A 19,734-nucleotide genomic window follows, 5' to 3' on the forward strand; every position below is an offset into this window, starting at 1 on the left:
CGGTCTCAATGATTCAAATAAAAGGTTAAAAAGAAAATGGGACGATATCCCATCACTGGCACATAAGTGAAAAGGCCGAACTGCTCCCAGAGTAACAATCTCTACTAATAGCCTTCACCAATATAGTCGCTGTGATCAGTAGTGTATGAGTCATCAATTTGGTCTTCATAGTGTTGACCATTAAAGTCAACAGTAGTAGTACCTGCAGGAAAGTCTAACAAAAGATGTTGCAAAAAAGAGTGAGATTGAAAGAACTCAACAAAGCAGTTATTCCATAATAACACAGATACATGATACAAAGCATAGCATGATGCAAGATGATATGAAACAAATGATGCAAGTATGAAACTAACTCTATATATGCTAGTCTCTATGGTAGACATGCTTTAAATCATAGCACCATACTTCTTTGGGTAGGTCTCAAATCACTCTTCCCTCAACCATCTCGGTATCTTGGGTTCTCTGGTGGGAATTGGGTCCTGAAACCTTCCGGACAACCTTGGCTGGGGTTTATGTCACCACTCTCTCACATCACCATTGGTATAAGTATTGGTGCATGTCAAGGTAAAGCCTAGCCCAATGCAAGTCATCTACTTAATCATATCATGTCAGATCCAGATACGTCCATTCCTCGCCCTGGGCGATCCTTTTCGATATCTTTCACACTAGAGTCACGGATATTACTCACCAGACTCACCAACCCTATTGGTCATCCACAAATAGTAGACGAGAAGCTCTCACGTCCTCTCAAGGATATAACTCACTGGTCTCGAGTGCCCGTGAGCCCAAGTCTAGCTATTTGCAACCTTACCAATAAATGGCCCCTTTCAGGTATCTGTAGTATGATTTATGTCCTCTCACGGGTTGGTTACCGGTCTTGAGCACCCATCAAACCACACTACTACCACGGGTCGTTCGGTCTCAATGCCCTTCCGATTCGGGTCTGATACGATAGGGACATCCTAGCCAACACCACTAGACAAGTCCTATGTATGTCATCCAATAATCCGGGAAAGCGTCGATGGGCATCTTCGGAGAACATCGCATACTATTCCCTCCGATGTCCAAGGATAGAAATGTCAAAAGGACATTCCCCAATCCCAAATTATACCTATTCAATCACATTCGCAATTCCATCACATCATATATAAATGATATTTCATCATATAGAAGATATTCAATAAAACATGATCAATCGCATATGTAATTAACAAGAATGAACATTCATGTTAACAAATGAATAGATAAACATAGCACTACTGTACCAACGGGGGTTGGTCCAAGTGGTAAGCAATTTGGTCCGCTTAAGCAAGGTTCCGGTATCGAAACCTTGTGAATGCAAAAAATCCCTGCTGGGAGACTCACCCACCACAGCCAGGTGTGCGACCCGGGTCGAACACTGGATTAGTCAAGGCAAAGCCTTGGAACCGGGGTTGGCAACCAAAGAAAACATAGCACTACTGTACTTGAAGTACTTACAGCAGTCATATATTGTAAGAAATACGATAAAGAAGGTGAATATACTAAGTTTCCAATCATAAAAGTAATATTCCCATAATCCATGTAATTATGGTAATAACCGTCCTTACCTTAATCGAGTCGAAACTAATCCCAAAGATCACTTAGAATAGTCCCCAACTTAGTACTTGAACCCTAGACAACATATGTGCAACATTAGAGAAGAAAACAATCAAATTGGAGATCAAACGGAGCAAGTCGAGCAAGTATAGAGTTGCTGTCCTCATCTGGTTGACTGACTAGTCAACTGACTCAATCGACCAAGATGAACAGTAACGGGCTGAATAGAGAAAATGACCCAAAACTTATCTTCCGGGGCTCAGATCGATCCAAAACTTGGAGGGATTGATTATAGCAGTATAAGAACACTATACAATGAATATTATCATGATCCAATGGTCCAATTAAGAATACTCAAATTGAAACCCTATGTTTTATATGCTAAACATCAAGAATTTAAATGGAATTTATTGAAATGGCAAGGAATGATGGGGAATCAATTACGGAAGTGATAAGAACTATACTAGAATCATAAACCAATAGTAAGTCTGACCTAGCATACATCTACACATCAGTTTAGATCAAAGAACAAGTTGAAATAAAAGGAATCATGGAAATGCAATGCTAGTCATTGAAATGGAAGCATAGCATATCAAGAATGGAAAGAAATCAATGGAAATGAAAGGGGAAACACATGACCAAGTGTTTGCAAGGTTGTAGCACTTTAGCCATGGTCTCAATAGCAAGAAAGAGTAGAGGAATGAGTAGAATAGAGGATGAGGGAGAGAAATCATACCTTGAGGAAGCAATGGAGATGTAAGGTAATGATTGAGACCAAGATCCTTCACCAACTTCAAGAAATGGCTTTGGGAAGGTCACTCCTCGTTCTTTGGAGTCCCAATGATTAGAATAGGGTTCTATTCTAGAGGTCCCAATAAGTAGGGTTAAAATAATCAAGAATTTTGAAAATTTCGAATTTATTAAGTTGCTGGTCGACTGACTAGTCGACTAGGCCAGTCGACAAAGCACCAAGCCTGGACAGAAACTTTAGATAGGGTTTTGGAGGGCTATATGTGTATCCAAGTATGGAGCACCATCAACCATATCCATGGGTTTTGGGTCAAACACCATGTCTTCTACAGAGAGGGTCTATAGAGACCTCTTCATCCACTTCAGAACATGGATCTACCCAAAGGGAAAGGTTTGACATGACTTCCTAAGGCTTTCAAAGATAGTAACACTGAAATCAAGGTCCAACATCAAGGTCTAACATTAAACAAGTCTTTCTTCACCCAAAACAAATAGGGTGCCCCGGCTAGGTTTGGGCTGAGTTTCACAGCCCTAGGTATGACAATCAATAATTCGGGAAAGCGTCGATGGGCATCTTTGGAGAACATCCCATACTATTCCCTTCGATGTCCAAGGACAGAAATGTCAAAAGGATATTCCTCAATCCCAAATCATACATATTCAATCACATCATGATTCCATATAAATCACATTCCTACTCATATTCATATCATAGTCCAAATCACATTCACAATACTATATCATCAATTCCAATATGTAAATAACAATATGAATACGCTATTGTAGTTACCGATGTATCATGATGTAAAGAAAATAAAACATCAGTAGCTAGGTCATGCATTCATGTCACAATACAATAAGACATGGAAATAGGCATATTGTGAGTTGGAATACTCACCTCGAAATCCGAACTTATAGTCTTCAATAGAGATCTGAGATCAATACCAAAACCACCTAGACAAGCTTGACAAAACATGTATAGGTCATAAGAAGTAAATCCAAGAGACAGGAGTCGAAACGGAGCAAAATTGGAGTTACTGTCAGCCTTGGTCGATTGGTTGGTCTCTTGACCCAGTCGACCAACAGAGTCAATAAGGTACAAAATTGATGTTTTTGATCCGAAACTTGATTTACATGATCCAAAACATCGCCAAACTTGGAGGAGACCTCAATGACAGTATTCTAACACTAAAGAGCAAGACTAAACACTAACAATGATCAACATACATAGGTACTAAATTTGGAAACAAAACTTTCTATAAAAGTAACAATTAGGGTTTTCGATGAAATCGTAGTATGATCATGAAAGGAAAACTAGAGATGAAGGAATACTCATTCTAGTAAAGAATACACCGAGATCATACACTAATCAATCAAGAAAACAGATCTAAAGATGATAAGAATCAAATCAAAGAATTGAGTTAAGATTAGACATTGTTTCATGATGATTCCACAATGATCATGGCGAAGATCAATATGAAATCATAAAACAAAGATCACAAGGAGATTTTAGGAGGGATGGTTGCAAGAATGCAACATCCACTTCATAATCCCAAACAATAAGAAAAGGAAATCCAAGATGAAAAAGAAGATGAGAGAAATAACCAACCTTAGATGCAACAAGAAGAAGGATTGCTTGAGTTCTTGCAAGATTATCACCAAGGATGCAAAGAGAGGCTTGGAATGGAGTCTCCACACTTTCCAGAGAGCTTAGGAGGCAGAGGAGACAAAAAGGCTCAAGGTTTAATTAAATAGAAAGCTAGAAACCCAAAACAGAAGGTTTTCTCGAATTTCAAATCTGGTTGGTCGATTGGTTGGTCTACTGGCCCCAATCGACCAACCAGTCGACCAATAGAGACAGCAAGGCCATAATGCATTGTTTTGGTCATAACTTCTTCATTTGAAGTCCGATTGATCCAAAATTCGAAAGGGAACCTCACACAAACATACCAAGACTATCTAGCATAAAATGGATATCATTCATGGTCAAAAGAATCAGTACTTTAATTTGGGAACATGAGTTTCTGGAAACAACATGGTTTTCATGGAAAACTCACCATGTGGTTTCAAGGAATGCATAGAGTGATTGGGGTTCACTCTAACACATAAGGAGATTAGAGAATAGGTAGTTGCAGTAGTGTAACACCTTCTCCATAATCAAAAGATCAAGTTAGAACAGTAAGAAGAAGAAACGAGAGAAGAAGGAGATAGAATACTGAAATCAAGGTCCAACTTCAAGGTGTGACATCAAACTAACTTTTCTTCACCCAAAACAGATAGCGTGTCCTAGCTAGGTTTGGGCTGGATTTCACAATATGCATGTTTCAATTCGTGTGGTCTTCAAAGAGAATTGAACAAAAAGTAAATTTTCTGGCAATAACAAAAATGAAATTTGAAATAAGCTTTTACATATCCCATTACATTTTATGAAGGAAAAAAACATAGAATCTCACAATTGTCACTTGTCAAAAGAAAGTAACACACTTGAATTCTTGATGCTCCATCTTTACCTAACCTACAAAACATTTGATTCCTAGGTCAATAAGTTTTTGTGGAAGCTTAAAATTCAGTTTACTCCGTATTCAAACACCATTAATACTTTCTTATGTCAAATCATTGACATTCTATAAAATTTCATCTATCCTTATTTTGTTTTTAAGCTAGATTTCTTATTTTCATCATTCCAACAAGGATAAATATATGGTCCAATCATTGCATTCCCACATGAACTTACTAAATTAGGTGATCCAAAATTTCAATATACTACATTACGTATAAAAATATACACTAGGTAGATTAATAAATTTGTTTTCTAAAATGTAAGTAAATATTAGAAAAAAATTATATTCAATTTTACATTGAAACATCATAAATCATGTGCATTTGCACGTGCGTTTTTACTAGTATATATATATATATATATATATATATATATATATATATATATATATATAGAGAGAGAGAGAGAGAGAGAGAGAGAGAGAGAGAGAGAGAGAGAGAGAGAGAGAGAGAGAGAGAGAGAGAGAGATGTGGTCTTTTTCTTGAGCAATGAGAGAGATGAGAGCCAAGATCCGTGTTCCTATTTAACCTTTATGCGTTTGGATTCTAGAAAAACTCAAAACTAAAAAGTTGTTGATATTTTCGTTTTCTTTCTATAGAATCTTGAATCCCTGAAATCCGAGTTCATACGAGAGAGATATGCCCAAAATACTCAAGGTGAGTTTGTTTACACGATTTTCAGATCTTATTTCCAATTATGTTCTTTGGACCTCCACCTGTTTCCAATTTTGCTAAAATTCATGCTCTCCTTTCTTTACATAAATTAGATCTATTCATGATTGTTTTGCGAGCAATATTGAATCTCATGATTTAAAATTTACCAATATCTAATATATTTGCCAACTTTGCTCCACATTATCTCTAATAACCAAAATCACCTTATTCCTAAAAAATGCACAAAAATACTCAATTAGCTCTCTTAATTAACTAAGTATGAGAAATTAAATCAAATAAATAATGAGAAATGCATGTTTATCACCATCTTAGTATAAATATTGGTTTTCTCCAATGCCTTAATCTTGTATTTGTAAATTTTATCTTTCAAAATAAATATCTCGTCCTTGAAAACATGGATCTAAATTTGGACCCGAAAGGAAAGCAATTAAAGGGAGAGTTGATTCGTGTTATGTAGTTCATGGTTTTTCACTTTTTCCTTGTCATATGGAGGTAAGGTTTAAGAAGTTTATATGAATAATGTCACACCAACAATGTGTAGCTGTTAATAATGTCATACAAACAATGCAGAACTGTTTTTTGTATTTACATCTCAAAACAAATGCATGGAAAGTGTTGTTACTCTTACTGGCCCATTTTTTGTGTTTTAGCTTTTTCTTTTTTCTTTGGGGGGGGGGGGGGGGGGGGGGTAAAATCGAATCATGACCTATTTACTAAGGGGTATCGGTCTTACCAACCGAGTAACCTGGTCATCCTTCGCCCATGCTTTTATGTATATCTACACGGAGACGACATGTGCTATGTCCACTGTGTGCTTAAATCTATGCTCCATATCCATAGAATCAAGTACATGTGGGAGCAAGACTTAAATCATAATATACAAATATTTAGGGCTAATGTATGCTTCTTAAGGCATCGTTTGTTTGCCACATAAAAAGGGTAGGGGAATAGAAAAAGAAATAAAATGATTTTGTAAAAAAGTTGTTCTTATGGGTCTCACTTTATTATATTCTTTTTCACAAAGTTTTACTAAATATATGAAACTTTTAAAAGAGATAGGGTGGGAAAAGTGTGGTGCCATGTGAGTAATCCTTAAATTTAAAGAAGCTTATTTATTGACGTTCCCACCTCCATTGAACCAATGATTCACATCCTCTGCAGCTGCTATGTCTAGGGCCATCCTGCAGCAAAACGAGGAAACAGTGCCAACCATAGAATAAGCATCATTTTCAAGCTTGAAGTTAAACCTAATAAACCAAACCCAACTGACTCAAACCGGATTGACCCAAATCTTAAACAAATTCTGTTTTGTAAAATAAGGAAGGCATAGGTCTTTTGATTGAATTTTGAGGCTATCTTAGTTTCAAGAACAAGATAGAATTTGTGGAAATCATGATTTACATTGTGAATTATCAGTTTATTTAAACGTGGGTTCTGTTTCGCGATTTGAGATACGTGATTGTGGACTATTGAGGAAATCGAGAGATAGAAAGATCAAGAGGTTTTGCAGAAATTGAGAGAGAAGGATCAAGAGGGAGAGTTGTGGAAATCACATGTACTTGAAGGATTAGAGTTGATATAGCATTTGGATAACTCCGCCACCTTGTGGCGAGTGGGAGATGTTAATAATAGTGGGTGGGTTCCACTACAATTTGTGCCATAGGTGGCGGCAAGATGGTTATGTAGTCTAAGATGATTATTCCTTTATTTAATTGAGTCTAAACAAGACTCTAATATTCCCTCCCTATGATGAGTCTACGGAAAACCCTAATTAAGGAATTAGGGTTGAGGGAAAACATTAAAATAGAGGGATGGAAAACCAAATAGAGAGGCACATGATTTAGAATATTCTCTACGAATTCTCCAAGCTAATCCTAAACCTCCATCACTGTGGTTCGCTGATTTGGAAGCGTGGAAATAACCTATAGAGTTCACAAGCTAAAAGAAAGGAAAATGAATGCAAAGAGGCATCTCCAATGTCTAGATCTATTGCAAAACATCACTAAGGTAAAAGATCTAGAACTCTTCATTTCATTGATTTCATTTTAAAATAACAAATTTCATCAAATAAAAAAAGATGTATATATATATATATATATATATATATATATATATATATATATATATATATATATATATATATATATATATAGAGAGAGAGAGAGAGAGAGAGAGAGAGAGAGAGAGAGAGAGAGATGTGGTCTTCTTCTTGGGCAATAAGAGAGATAAGAGTCAAGATCCGTGTTCGTCGTCTTTTCCCCTTCTCTGTGGCTGGTTTCTTTTTCATGTATCTCGCACATAATGAATTTGTCATCTTTACCCATCAATTTGACCTTTATGCGTTTAGATTCTGAAAACACTCAAAACTAAACAGTTGTCAATATTTTCGTTTTCTTTCCATAGAATCTTGAATCACTACAATCCAAGTTCATACAAGAGATATATGCCAAAAATACTCAATGTGAGTTTGTTTACATGATTTTCAGATCTTATTTCCAATTTTGTTCCTTGGACCTCCACCTGTTTCCAATTTTGCTAAGATTCATGCTCTCCTTTCTTTATATAAGTTAGATCTTGGCATTCATGATTGTTTTGCAAGAAATATTAAATCTCATGATTTAAAATCCACCAATATCTAATATATTTGCCAACTTTGCTCCATATTATCCTTAATAACCAAAATTACCTTATTCCTGAAAAATGCATAAAAATACTCAATTAGTTCTCTTTTAATTAACTAAGTATGAGAAATTAAATCAAATAAATAATGAGAAATGCATGCTTATCACCATCTTAGTATAAATATTGGTTTTCTCCAATGCCTTAATCTTGTATTTGTAAATTTTATCTTTCAAAATAAATATCTCGTCCTTGTAAACATGGATCTAAATTTGGACCCGAAAGGAGAGCAATTAAAGAGAGAGTTGATTTGTGTTATGTAGTTCATGGTTTTTCACTTTTTCCTGTCATATGGAGATAAGGTTTAAGAAGTTTATATGAATAATGTCACACCAACAATGTGCAGCTGTTAATAATGTCATACAAACAATGCGGAACTATTTTTTGTATGTACCTCTCAAAACAAATGCTTGGAAAGTGTTGTTACTCTTAACTGGCCCATTTTTTGTGTTTTAGCTTTTTTTTTTTTTGGGGGGGGGGGGGGGGGGGACTTTATATATATATATAATTAGGACCGGTTAGTATCATCATAGGCAAAATCAAATCATGACCTATTTACTAAGGGGTATTGGTCTTACCAACCGAGTAACCTGGTCATCCTTCGCCCATACTCTTATGTATATCTACCCGGAGACCTCCACTGTGTGCTTAAATCTATGCTCCATAACCATAGAATCAAGTACATGTGGGAGCAAGACTTAAATCATAATAGACAAATATTTAGGGCTAATGTATGCTTCTTAAGGCATCGTTTGTTTGCCACATAAAAAGGGTAGGGAAATAGAAAAGGAAAGGAAATGATTTTGTGAAAAAGTTGTTTTTTTGGGTCTCATGTTATTATATCCTCACTTTTGCACAAAGTTTTACTAAATATATGAAACTTATAAAAGAGATAGGGTGGGAAGAGTGTGGTGCTATGTTAGTAATCCTTAAATTTAAAGAAGCTAATTTATTGACATTCCCATGCACCTCCATTGAACCAATGATTCACATCCTCTGCAGCTGCTATGTCTAGGGCCATCCTGCAGCAGAACGAGGAAACTGTGCCAGCCATATAATAAGCATCATTTTCAAGTTTGAAGTTAAACCTAATAAACCAAACCCAACTGACTCAAACCGGATTGACCCAAACCTTAAACAAAGCTGATGTTCTTTGTTACACTTCATCTTCTCTCCTTTCCTCTCCCCACTTGACCAATTTAGATCTCTTCCCACAGAATTGACATTGATTTGGTGAGGAATGTCTCCACGCTTCTTCTGCTGGTGAGATTTTGATGAGTTTGATTTACTTCTAGCTCTAACACACATGGGATTAAAGGCCTTATCTGAAGATGCACCTCGTTGGATTCATCTAACCAACCAAATGCATTGAAAATTTAAATTTATTTATAGATTTGGTTTTGGATTTGGCAAACTCTATAGAACTTATTAATCATTCTAATGGATTCACATCCTATGTATAACTTATTTTTCCCCTTTTCTTTCATTTTCTTTAAGATTCATCAAATCAAATTGATGGAAGCTTTTCAAAATTACAATTGTGGAAGCTTTTCAAAATAGAACTTCTCTGCGACTGAAATCTCACTGTTTCCTCAATGGGATAATCATGAAGTCACCGGTATCTTTAAACAATAAGCATCATATGTAAAATAGGAATGGCGACCGAGAAGAGCAAAACGACAACTTGTTTAGGGTTTGGGTCTGGGTTTGGTTTACTAAGGTTTAACTTCAAACTTGAATACAATGCATATCCTAAGGCTGGATTTTAAAGTTTTCATGTTGCAGACTCTCCTTGCTAGGCTTCTAGATGGCGCGGTAGCTACTATCGCTACAAAGGATGCACGCTCTAACAAACCACACTTCGAACTTTTGTGGAAAAATTGACTTTCTTCAACCCTTTTTCCACCCCACTTCAAATTCTTTCAAACAAACATACCTAAAGGAAATACTATCCAGGTGTTCTTGGATTCCCTTGCCCATGCAAATTCCACAAGCGAGTTTTGATCATCATGACCACAATAGTGGATTGGAAATTGTGGTCTATTTGCTTTGCCTACGACCTCTTTGTTTCCGGAGAAGCTCCTGAAAATAGTGGACATTGTTAGGAATTCTAACCATTACGCAACGGATAAATACCATAGAACAATAGAGAGGAAACATTCAAACACACAACACAGGATTTTTACTTGGTTCGGTCTTTCGACCTACATCCAAGGATGAGATATGCTCTCACCAAGCTTATGCAATCGAAGAATATCAAAGAAGGTGGTTACAGCACTATGAAATCTACCCAACAAGATCCCAAGCATAAGACAAGAAAAGGATTAACTAAACAAGAACGAAGGCACCTGTTTCAGCAGAGTTCCAATCCTTTTCTTCAAGGCAACCGAACCACTAAACACCAGGGATTCTCTCAAGCCTTCAGAAGCAAGCAAGGTTCAACAATCACACTTTATCAGTCTTGTATCCAGCAGCTTCAAGCACATGAGCCAGCAACCATTCGGTTCTTCAAGTAACTAGAAAACCGAAACCAGAGAGGAGAGGAGAGAAAGAAGAACGAGAGGAGGGAGAGTGTGTTTGATCGAATGAATCACATAAACCCTAACCCCCAATTCTTGTATACAAATAGAGATTGTAAAAGGACTATCATACCCCTTAAACAAATCAATAAGACAAAGCCAATCCCAAAACCTATGGAAAGACTAAAATACCCATGTACTCATTACAACATTCTCCACCTTGACTTAGTTATTTTGCCGATGCATAAACCTGAGAGAAACACAACCCATCAAACAAAATATAAAACAATGTAAAGCAAATTATAGAGATAATAATTTCAATGAGTTTAAGGCAGACTTAAACTTATTAACAGGTACAACCTTAGCCATAATATCTGCAAGGTTAATGGAAGTATCTATCTTACATATATCAATTAAACCCTTAGCAATTATATCTCTAATGAAATGCAATTTAACATCAACATGCTTTGTTCTTTCATGAAACACACTGTTCCTAGCAAAACACAAAGCACTCTGGGAATCACAATAAACAAGAGAATGCAAGTCATGAAAACCAAGCTCCCCTAGAAGCCCCTTAAGCCACATGCATTCCTTCACAGCCTCAGACAAGGCAATGTACTCAGCCTCAGTGGTTTGAAAATGCCACAACATGTTGGAGTGTGGACTTCCAACTCACTAGATTCCCACCAAGAGTAAACAAGTATCCAGTAATGGACCTTCTCTTATCCAAATCAGAGGCAAAATCTGAGTCACAATATCCAACAATGTCTAACTTATCAACACAAGAGTTATCATGAACAATTTTATAAGATGCAGAATTTTTCAGATATCTCAATAACCACATAACTGCATCCCAATGTGAATCACATGGCCTACTCATGTATCTACAAACAAGACCAACTGCATAAGCAACATCAGGCCTACAACAAACCATAGAATACATGAGACTACCAACACATTCTTGATATGGTTTATCAGTTACAGCAGCAATAGAATCCATTCTAAGCTTGAAATGAGCACTAAGAGGAGTATTAACAGTTCTAATATTATCATGTCCAAACTTGTTAACAAGTTTATGAATATATCCAACCTGAGACAAGGTCAAAACACCATTAGGCCTATCTCTATGAATATCAATGCCAAGCATCCTTTTAACAACCCCTAAATCTTTCATTTCAAACTCAGATTTCAACATAGACTTAGGCTTACAAATATGAGATTTATCCTTTGATGCAATAAGCATGTCATCAACATAAAGTAAAAGATAAATGAAAGAATTAGTGCTAAACTCACAATAATAAATACAACTATCATAGGAGCTTCTCTTGTAACCATTCTTAAGCATGAATTCATCAAACCTTTTATACCATTGCCTAGGAGATTGTTTCAAGCCATACAACGACCTTAACAATAAACAGACCTTTGTCTCACTTCCCTTCACAACAAAGCCCTCAGGCTGAACCATATAGATATGCTCATCTAACTTACCATTCAAGAATGCAGTTTTCGCATCTAATTGTTCAAGTTCAAGATCAAAGAGAGCAACCAGGGAAAGAAGCACTCTAATAGAAGTATGTTTCACAACAGGTGAAAACACTTCATTATAATCAATTCCCTCAACTTGGGAATACCCCTTAGCTACTAGTCTTGCCTTATACCTAGGTTGTTCAACACCAGGAATACCAGCCTTAAATTTATAAACCCACTTACAACCAATTAGTTTCTTTCCTTTGGGTCTATCTACAAGAGTCCAAGTCTAATTTTTCATTAAAGATTCCATCTCATCTTTCATGGCAACAAGCCAAAGCTTGCTATCCCCACATCCAAGAGACTCTTTATAGGTTCTAGGCTCACATCCCTCAAGCTGGTCAGCTACATTTAAAGCATTAGAAATCAGATTTGGACCACCATTAGATTCACACATATTAGCATATCTAGAAGGTCTCTTTATCTCTCTTTTAGACCTATCTCTAGCCAATAAATAATCATCTAAAGGATCCTCATCTTTAAGCTCTTCTTTAATATCAAAAGAATCATTACCAACTTCTAGATCATCATCCTCAAGCTTAGGATTAGATTCATACCACGAGACACCCAACCCACCCAAAATAGCCTGTCAGATCAGGAGTAGGTCTAACACAGATGAATCAATTTCGAAATTCAAGTTCATGAATTTAACCTTACTTTATATTTTTATCTGTAACCCAAAGCCTTATCAAAGAATATCAAAAGAATCATTACCAACTTCTAGATCATCATCCTCAAGCTTAGGATTAGATTCATCAACCACAGTTTTAGACTTATCCTCTAACTCCACCTCAAATATAGCCTTGTCTAGATCATTGGAGTTAGGTCTAACACTAGATGAATCAATTTTCAGAAATTCAAGTTCATTGAATTTAACATCTCTACTAATTATAATTTTCTTATCTTGTAAACACCAAAGCCTATATCCTTTAACACCTAAAGGACACCCTAGGAAGATACACTTCCTACCCCTAGGCTCAAGTTTACCCTTGTTTTGATGAACAAAACAAACACAACCAAAGGGTCTCAATAAATTGTAATCAGTATGCACTTTACTCCACCTAAAATCAGGTGTTTCAAAATCAACAGAGGAACAAGGAAATTTGTTAATGACATAACAAGTTGTACTAGCAGCTTCAGCCCAGAATTTCTTAGGCCAGATTCAATCAACATGCATCTAACCCTATCCATTATTGTCCTATTCATCCTCTTAGTCACTCCATTTTGCTGAGGAGTATAGGTGCATGTTCTATGTTTAGTAATACCATGTTCCTTACAAAAAATCAGAAACTTTTCATTCACAAATTCAAGACCATTATCAGTTCTAAGTTTCTTGATTTTCTTTTCGGTTTGATTTTCAACCAATACTTTCCACTCTAGGAACTTATCAAAGACAGCTGAATTATCCCTAAGAAAATACAACCATGTCTTTCTAGAGTAATCATCAATAATAGACAAGAAATATTGGGCACCAGAAAGAGATAAAGGTACATTAGGACTTCCCCACAAATCAGAATGTATATATTCAAGCACATGAGAGGTCTTATATGAAGAATGGGGGAATTTAGTCTTATGGAGCTTACCCATGGCACACACATCACAAAAAGTCAAAGGGCTAAATTTCTTAAAACTTATCTGGCCACTTTTATACAAGTGTCCAAGCCCCTTACTACTTATATGACCCAATCTCCTATGCCATAACTCCACCTCACTAAGAACCCCATTAGAGACTGATGCAGCCCCTAAAACCACACTTCCATTTAAGAAGTATAAACCATTCTTCAAATTAGCAGTTAGAATTACACTACTACCCCTCATAACCCTAAGAGAACCATCCCTAGAGGTATAATGAAAACCTCTAGTATCAAGTTGACTCAGGGACAACATGTTTCTCCTAAGTCCAGGTACATGTCTCACCTCCTTTAAGTCTCTAATAGTCCCATCATTCAATTTAAGTCTTATTGATCCAATCCCCATAACATCACAAGCATGATCATTACCCATTAATACTTTACCACCTCTAATAATCTCAAAAGTGATAAACCATTCCCTTCTAGGAGTCATATGAAAGGTACAACCTGAACCTAAGATCCAGGCATCATGATCACTACAAGATGAAACCACTAGTGCATCACTAGTAACATCAGCTACATGTGTAGCCTCCATTCTCTCATTTCCATTCTCACTTTGCAACTTTTGAAGTCTCTCTCTACAATACTTTCTTATGTGTCCCTCTTTCTTACAATAATAAGAAACCCTCTTGTTATTATTAGACTTTCCATTAAAATTCTGATTTACACTAACATTATCATTCTTTACAACAAACTTCTTCTTTTTCTTATTACTATTATTGAACTTCTTCTTAGTTTCATTCATGCCTCTACTATTAGAGTTAACATACAAACCCTCACTAGCATGCTTTCCCTTCTTCTCACATTTCAATTATATATCCCTAATTTTCAATGCTTCCATCACATCATCAAGGGTTATAGATTGTCTACCATATTTAATAGCATTTTTGACATGAGAATTAGGCAAAGATTTCAACAATAGGATAGCAAGGGTATTATCAGATAACTCTTCATCCAAATCAGCCAAATCACATGACAATTTATAAAAGTCTTCTACATTATCAGTTAAAGACTTAGAAACATCCATCTTGAAACTAAATAATTGTTCTTTCAATAATATAACACTAGGAATAGAAGCAGCCATATATAATTGTTCAAGTTTAAGCCAAACCTGGGCAGCCGTCTTACACTCTCTTACCCTTCTCATCACGGTGTTACTCAAGTGCAAAATGATAGTGTTATAGCACATATCTTGCATATCTTCCTTTTCTTCATCAGTCATGGTCAAGGAAGATCTCTTTATCAGTCCTTAAAGCCTTATGGCATTTGTTTTGTACAAGAATAGCATGCATCATATTTTTCCATACCATATAATCTCCCTTACCATCAAATTTCACCAACTCATACCGGGTTGGGGCCATGATAAAAGAATAAAGGAATATACAATCAGATTATATCTAATTAAGTAAACCAATAACACAATTGATATTATCTACTAAATAAATTCAGAACTTAACTAAAACAATTTCTGAAATATATAGTAAACCAATATCAAATTTGAGACAAGAAACAAGATAACATAATCTTTAAGACTATATATGAATATTATATTTTAATAATAATAAAGAATGATGCTAACAGTAAGTGACAATACAAATCAGAAATTCAAACTTATATGCAATTAACAATCTGAGAATCAAGATTTTATTAACATCAGATTATAAACATGAAATTATAATCAATTTCATACAATCAGCCTGCATTCCATAAAAGCCCCAAATTATATACAAGCAACCCTAATGGCCGAACCTATGTACAAGGTTAAAGAGCCAAAATAATTGCAATCAGATCAAGAATTAGGGATTTTATATACAAATCACATCATACAATCAATTACATGAAAAGCCCTAAATCAATTTAGCAAAACCCTAGACTAGGGTTTCAGTCTGAGATCAGGGTTACCAGAAAATTGAAAACGAATGTGAGAAGTGTATCAGCAGAACTTGTTAAGCATATATGATGAAAGAATTAATGGAAAGAAGTAAGAACAGAGTATTCAATAATAATCAATGGTTAACAGTTGCAGCCAGTGACAGAACCGAGCTCTGATGCCAAGAAGTGTTAGGAATTCTAACCATTACGCAGCGGATAAATACCATAGAACAGTAGAGAGGAAGCATTCAAACACACAACACATGATTTTTACTTGGTTCGGTCTTTCGACCTACATCCAAGGATGAGATATGCTCTCACCAAGCTTATGCAATCGAAGAATATCAAAGAAGGTGGTTACAGCACTATGAAATCTACCCAACAAGATCCCAAGCATGAGACAAGAAAAGGATTAACTAAACAAGAACGAAGGCACCTGTTTCAGCAGAGTTCTAATCCTTTTCTTCAAGGCAACCGAACCACTAAACACTAGGGATTCTCTCAAGCCTTCAGAAGCAAGCAAGCTTCAACAATCACACTTTATCAGTCTTGTATCCAGCAGCTTCAAGCACATGAGCCAGCAACCATTCGGTTCTTCAAGTAACCAAAAAACCGAAACCAGAGAGGAGAGGAGAGAAAGAAGAACGAGAGGAGAGAGAGTGTGTGTTTGATCGAATGAATCACATAAACCCTAACCCCCAATTCCTGTATACAAATAGAGATTGTAAAAGGACTATCATACCCCTTAAACAAATCAATAAGACAAAGCCAATCCCAAAACCTATGGAAAGACTAAAATACCCCTGTACTCATTACAACAGACATGCTCTTCATTGCTTGCTAGCGGGATTTTCTAATATTTCAAAGTTGGTCATTACTAAGGACAGATCCCATATTTACTTTGTGAACACATGGGAGGACATGTAGAATTATTTCTGGAGAGAGTTGGGCTTCCCACAAGGTACTCTCCCTGTGATCATAGTCCCTCTCTCTTTGAAGTGGTTTGCTAGCTATGACTTTGGGTAGCTTACTAATAAGGTGGGAAGGCAGATCTCAATGTGGCAGTAAACTCTTTCCTGCTGGGGTAGGCTAATTCTCATTTAGTCAGTTCTTATGGGAATTATTTCCTTTGGTTGAATGTAATAGCCTTCGCTAGTTGTTAACAACCTCAAGGCTGTTTTGTTGAAGTTTTTATGGAAGGGTTCTTATACGGTGTTTTGGATGGCCATATATAAACCTAACTCCCAAGGAGGGCTTGGTTTGCAACATTTGGAACAAGGCAGCAAATGCTGCAGTATGTGTGGTGCATGGTTGGCCTCCGACAGTTCCTCTTGTTTGACTCAATGTGTAAAGCATCAATGGATGCATGAGGGTTGGGTATAGGTGTCTTGTATTTTGTGGGTCCATTTAATTGTAATTTTGATTGTATTTGTAATTGAAACAGGGTTTGGGTCAATTACTAGTACTGGGTTAAAACTATAATTATAATGGGATTAGGGTTTTAGGTAAGGGTGTAAATGGATAACCGAAATCCGCTTCCGAATTCGCATCTGCATCCGTTTAGGGGGTATCTGAATTGTTCGATTATTAATAGGATGCGGATATGGTATACCTCTTTCTTACTTATTATTATCCGATAAAATTATCTGATTTACTTATTTAAATTTATTTTCTTATATTTATAAAAAATTTACCTGTGATATGTGACTATAATTCTAGATTTTCTACTAAAATAGCTACCAAAGTTGCTAAATTCTTAAATTTCAAACCTAGCATTCACAAATAAAAGGGTAAAGATTTAAACAAATAGTCGAAAACTTGTATTTAATCTGTATTCATGTTCATTTAGAAGAATCTACTTAAGAAAATAACTATTCGATTATCATCCGAATCCGATAGAATCTGTCCTAAAACAGATAGGATATTATCCGAATCCGTCCGAACAGAATAGGATGCGGATATGGTATTACCATTATCTGATCCGAATCCGGTCTGTTTACACCCCTAGTTTTAGGTTTCCCTATAAATAGTCTATGTGCAATAGCCTAGGTAACAAGACAAGCAAATGATAGCACTTTGTACGTGTGAAGTTTTCTGAAATAGTGAAACTTATTTTCTCTCTGGTAGACATAGGTAGAATTTTCCTGAACCACGTTAAATTCCTCTTGTGTGTTTTGTTTGTGTTTCTTCTTTGTTTGTGGTTGTGTGCCCGTATTCCCAACAAGTGGTATCGGAATGAAGTTTAGTGGATCGTCTCCGGAGGTGCGTGAAGATCTAGGAAATAGAGAATCGATGCACGAATGAGGAAGCTTTTGATAGATTGATCAAAGGTACGATTATCTAATATAACGATTGTGAAGTTTTTTTAATCTTTTTTTTCCTTGTGATTGTTCAGATTGAACGAAAAAAGGGCATTTTGAGTTTTCGAGGGTGTGTGAAGACGGTGTTGTTCCTCTTTTTTTTTTTTTTTGAAGTAAAAGAAAGAACAAAAGGGGCAGTGGTGATCGGCATCATGACCATGCCAGTCTGGGAAAAAAAAGAAAGGAAGGTGGCCGTACAGGAATTGTTCGATTGGATTGTTTGAAGTTTTTTTTAAAACTTTTTCTTTAAACAAGTTACTATGATGGTGGAACCAATCATCACAGTAGACTGGAAAAAAAAAACGTTCGTAAATTTTAGTGGAACATGAAGAGAGAGGAACCAAAATAGAAAAAGGGTTCGGTTGGAAGAAAAGGCAAAAGGCAATATATACATACTTTTTTTGTTTTTCTGGGTTATCAGATCAGTTCCATACAGGTTATTTCCACAAGATTTTGTGTGAAGGTTTGTTGTGCAACCTTAGGTGTTCCTAAGGTTTTTGGGCGTTTCGACTCAGTGAAAGTGATGAATCGAAGAGATTTCGCTTTGCTGGTATTAATTTTGTGGGTTTGTATAGAGATTAATGGATAAGATTATTAGGTTGATGATAGGTTTGCAGGGCACAAATCAGATGGTGATGAAGAGTTCTAATTTCTCCATAGAATATTTTGATGGTCAGAATGATTTCACTTTATAACAACAACAGGTGAAGAACATCCTTACGTGGGAAGGGACAATTAAGGCTCTCAGGAAAAAATTAGAAAGGCCAGAGGTGATGAAGGAAGACGAGTGGCAATAGTTGAAGGATTTAGCAAATAATACGATCTAGTTGTATCTTGTGGATAATGTTCTTCGTGAAGTTATCAGGTTGGCAGATCTAGAGGAAGTTTGGGCAAAGCTAGAGATTAGGTATAAGTCCAAGTCATTGACAAGTTGGTTGTTTTTAAGGAAACAATTATATGCCCTTTGGTTTGACAAGCACCTGGATGAGTTTAACAGGATTTAGACATAGTTGTTGGCCCTTGATGAAGAGATCAAAGAGGAGGACAAGGCAGTACTCTTGTTGGCGTCACTACCTCAATCATTTGATCATGTTGTGATCACATTACTTTTTGGTGAGGATACATTGAATATTGACAATGTTATCACTGCATTGCTGAAAAATGAAACACGGAGGAAAAATAGTGGTAATAGGGAGTCAAATGAAAGTGGTGCCATGGTTGTAAGGGGTGGCCATAGTAGAGGAAGATCAAGTGGGACAATGGAGGGGTCTGACAAGTCAAGCGGTCGCTCATAGTCTAACTGTCACATCCCCCCAGTCGGTACCCTAACTGGCATACGCGGGAGTGTGATCCACAGCCCCGGAGATCAAGTATCGAGGAAATCATCCTCCCACATATACAATAACATAATCATAAACAGAAAATAATCAAGGTTTAAATATTATAAACAAAAGGTTTAACTCAAGAAATGAATAAATAATATAATCAGAGTGCGGAAAATGATACCAAATATTCGAAGATATCAAAAGAAGTAAAGTGAGGCGGAAACTCACTCCACAAACATAGCGGAACGCAGTATGAAAG

General features: G+C 36.2%; 1 protein-coding gene across 1 annotated transcript; it reads right to left on the minus strand.

Annotated features, from left to right (window-relative positions):
- Window positions 1-10,989: 10,989 nt before the first annotated feature.
- On the minus strand, window positions 10,990-14,453 carry LOC149005462 (uncharacterized). The gene is made up of 8 exons (XM_089135912.1): window positions 13,939-14,453; window positions 13,006-13,120; window positions 12,801-12,873; window positions 12,181-12,239; window positions 11,743-11,985; window positions 11,437-11,532; window positions 11,121-11,273; window positions 10,990-11,010 (listed from the first exon to the last, which is right to left on the minus strand). Exons 1-8 carry the CDS (start codon window positions 14,451-14,453, stop codon window positions 10,990-10,992), a joined length of 1,275 nt encoding a protein of 424 aa, XP_088992038.1.
- Window positions 14,454-19,734: the final 5,281 nt, after the last annotated feature.

This window comes from Hakea prostrata, chromosome 9, assembly GCF_041222555.1.
Source record: "Hakea prostrata isolate BN-2017 chromosome 9, UWA_Hpros_2, whole genome shotgun sequence".
Taxonomy (NCBI): domain Eukaryota; kingdom Viridiplantae; phylum Streptophyta; class Magnoliopsida; order Proteales; family Proteaceae; genus Hakea; species Hakea prostrata.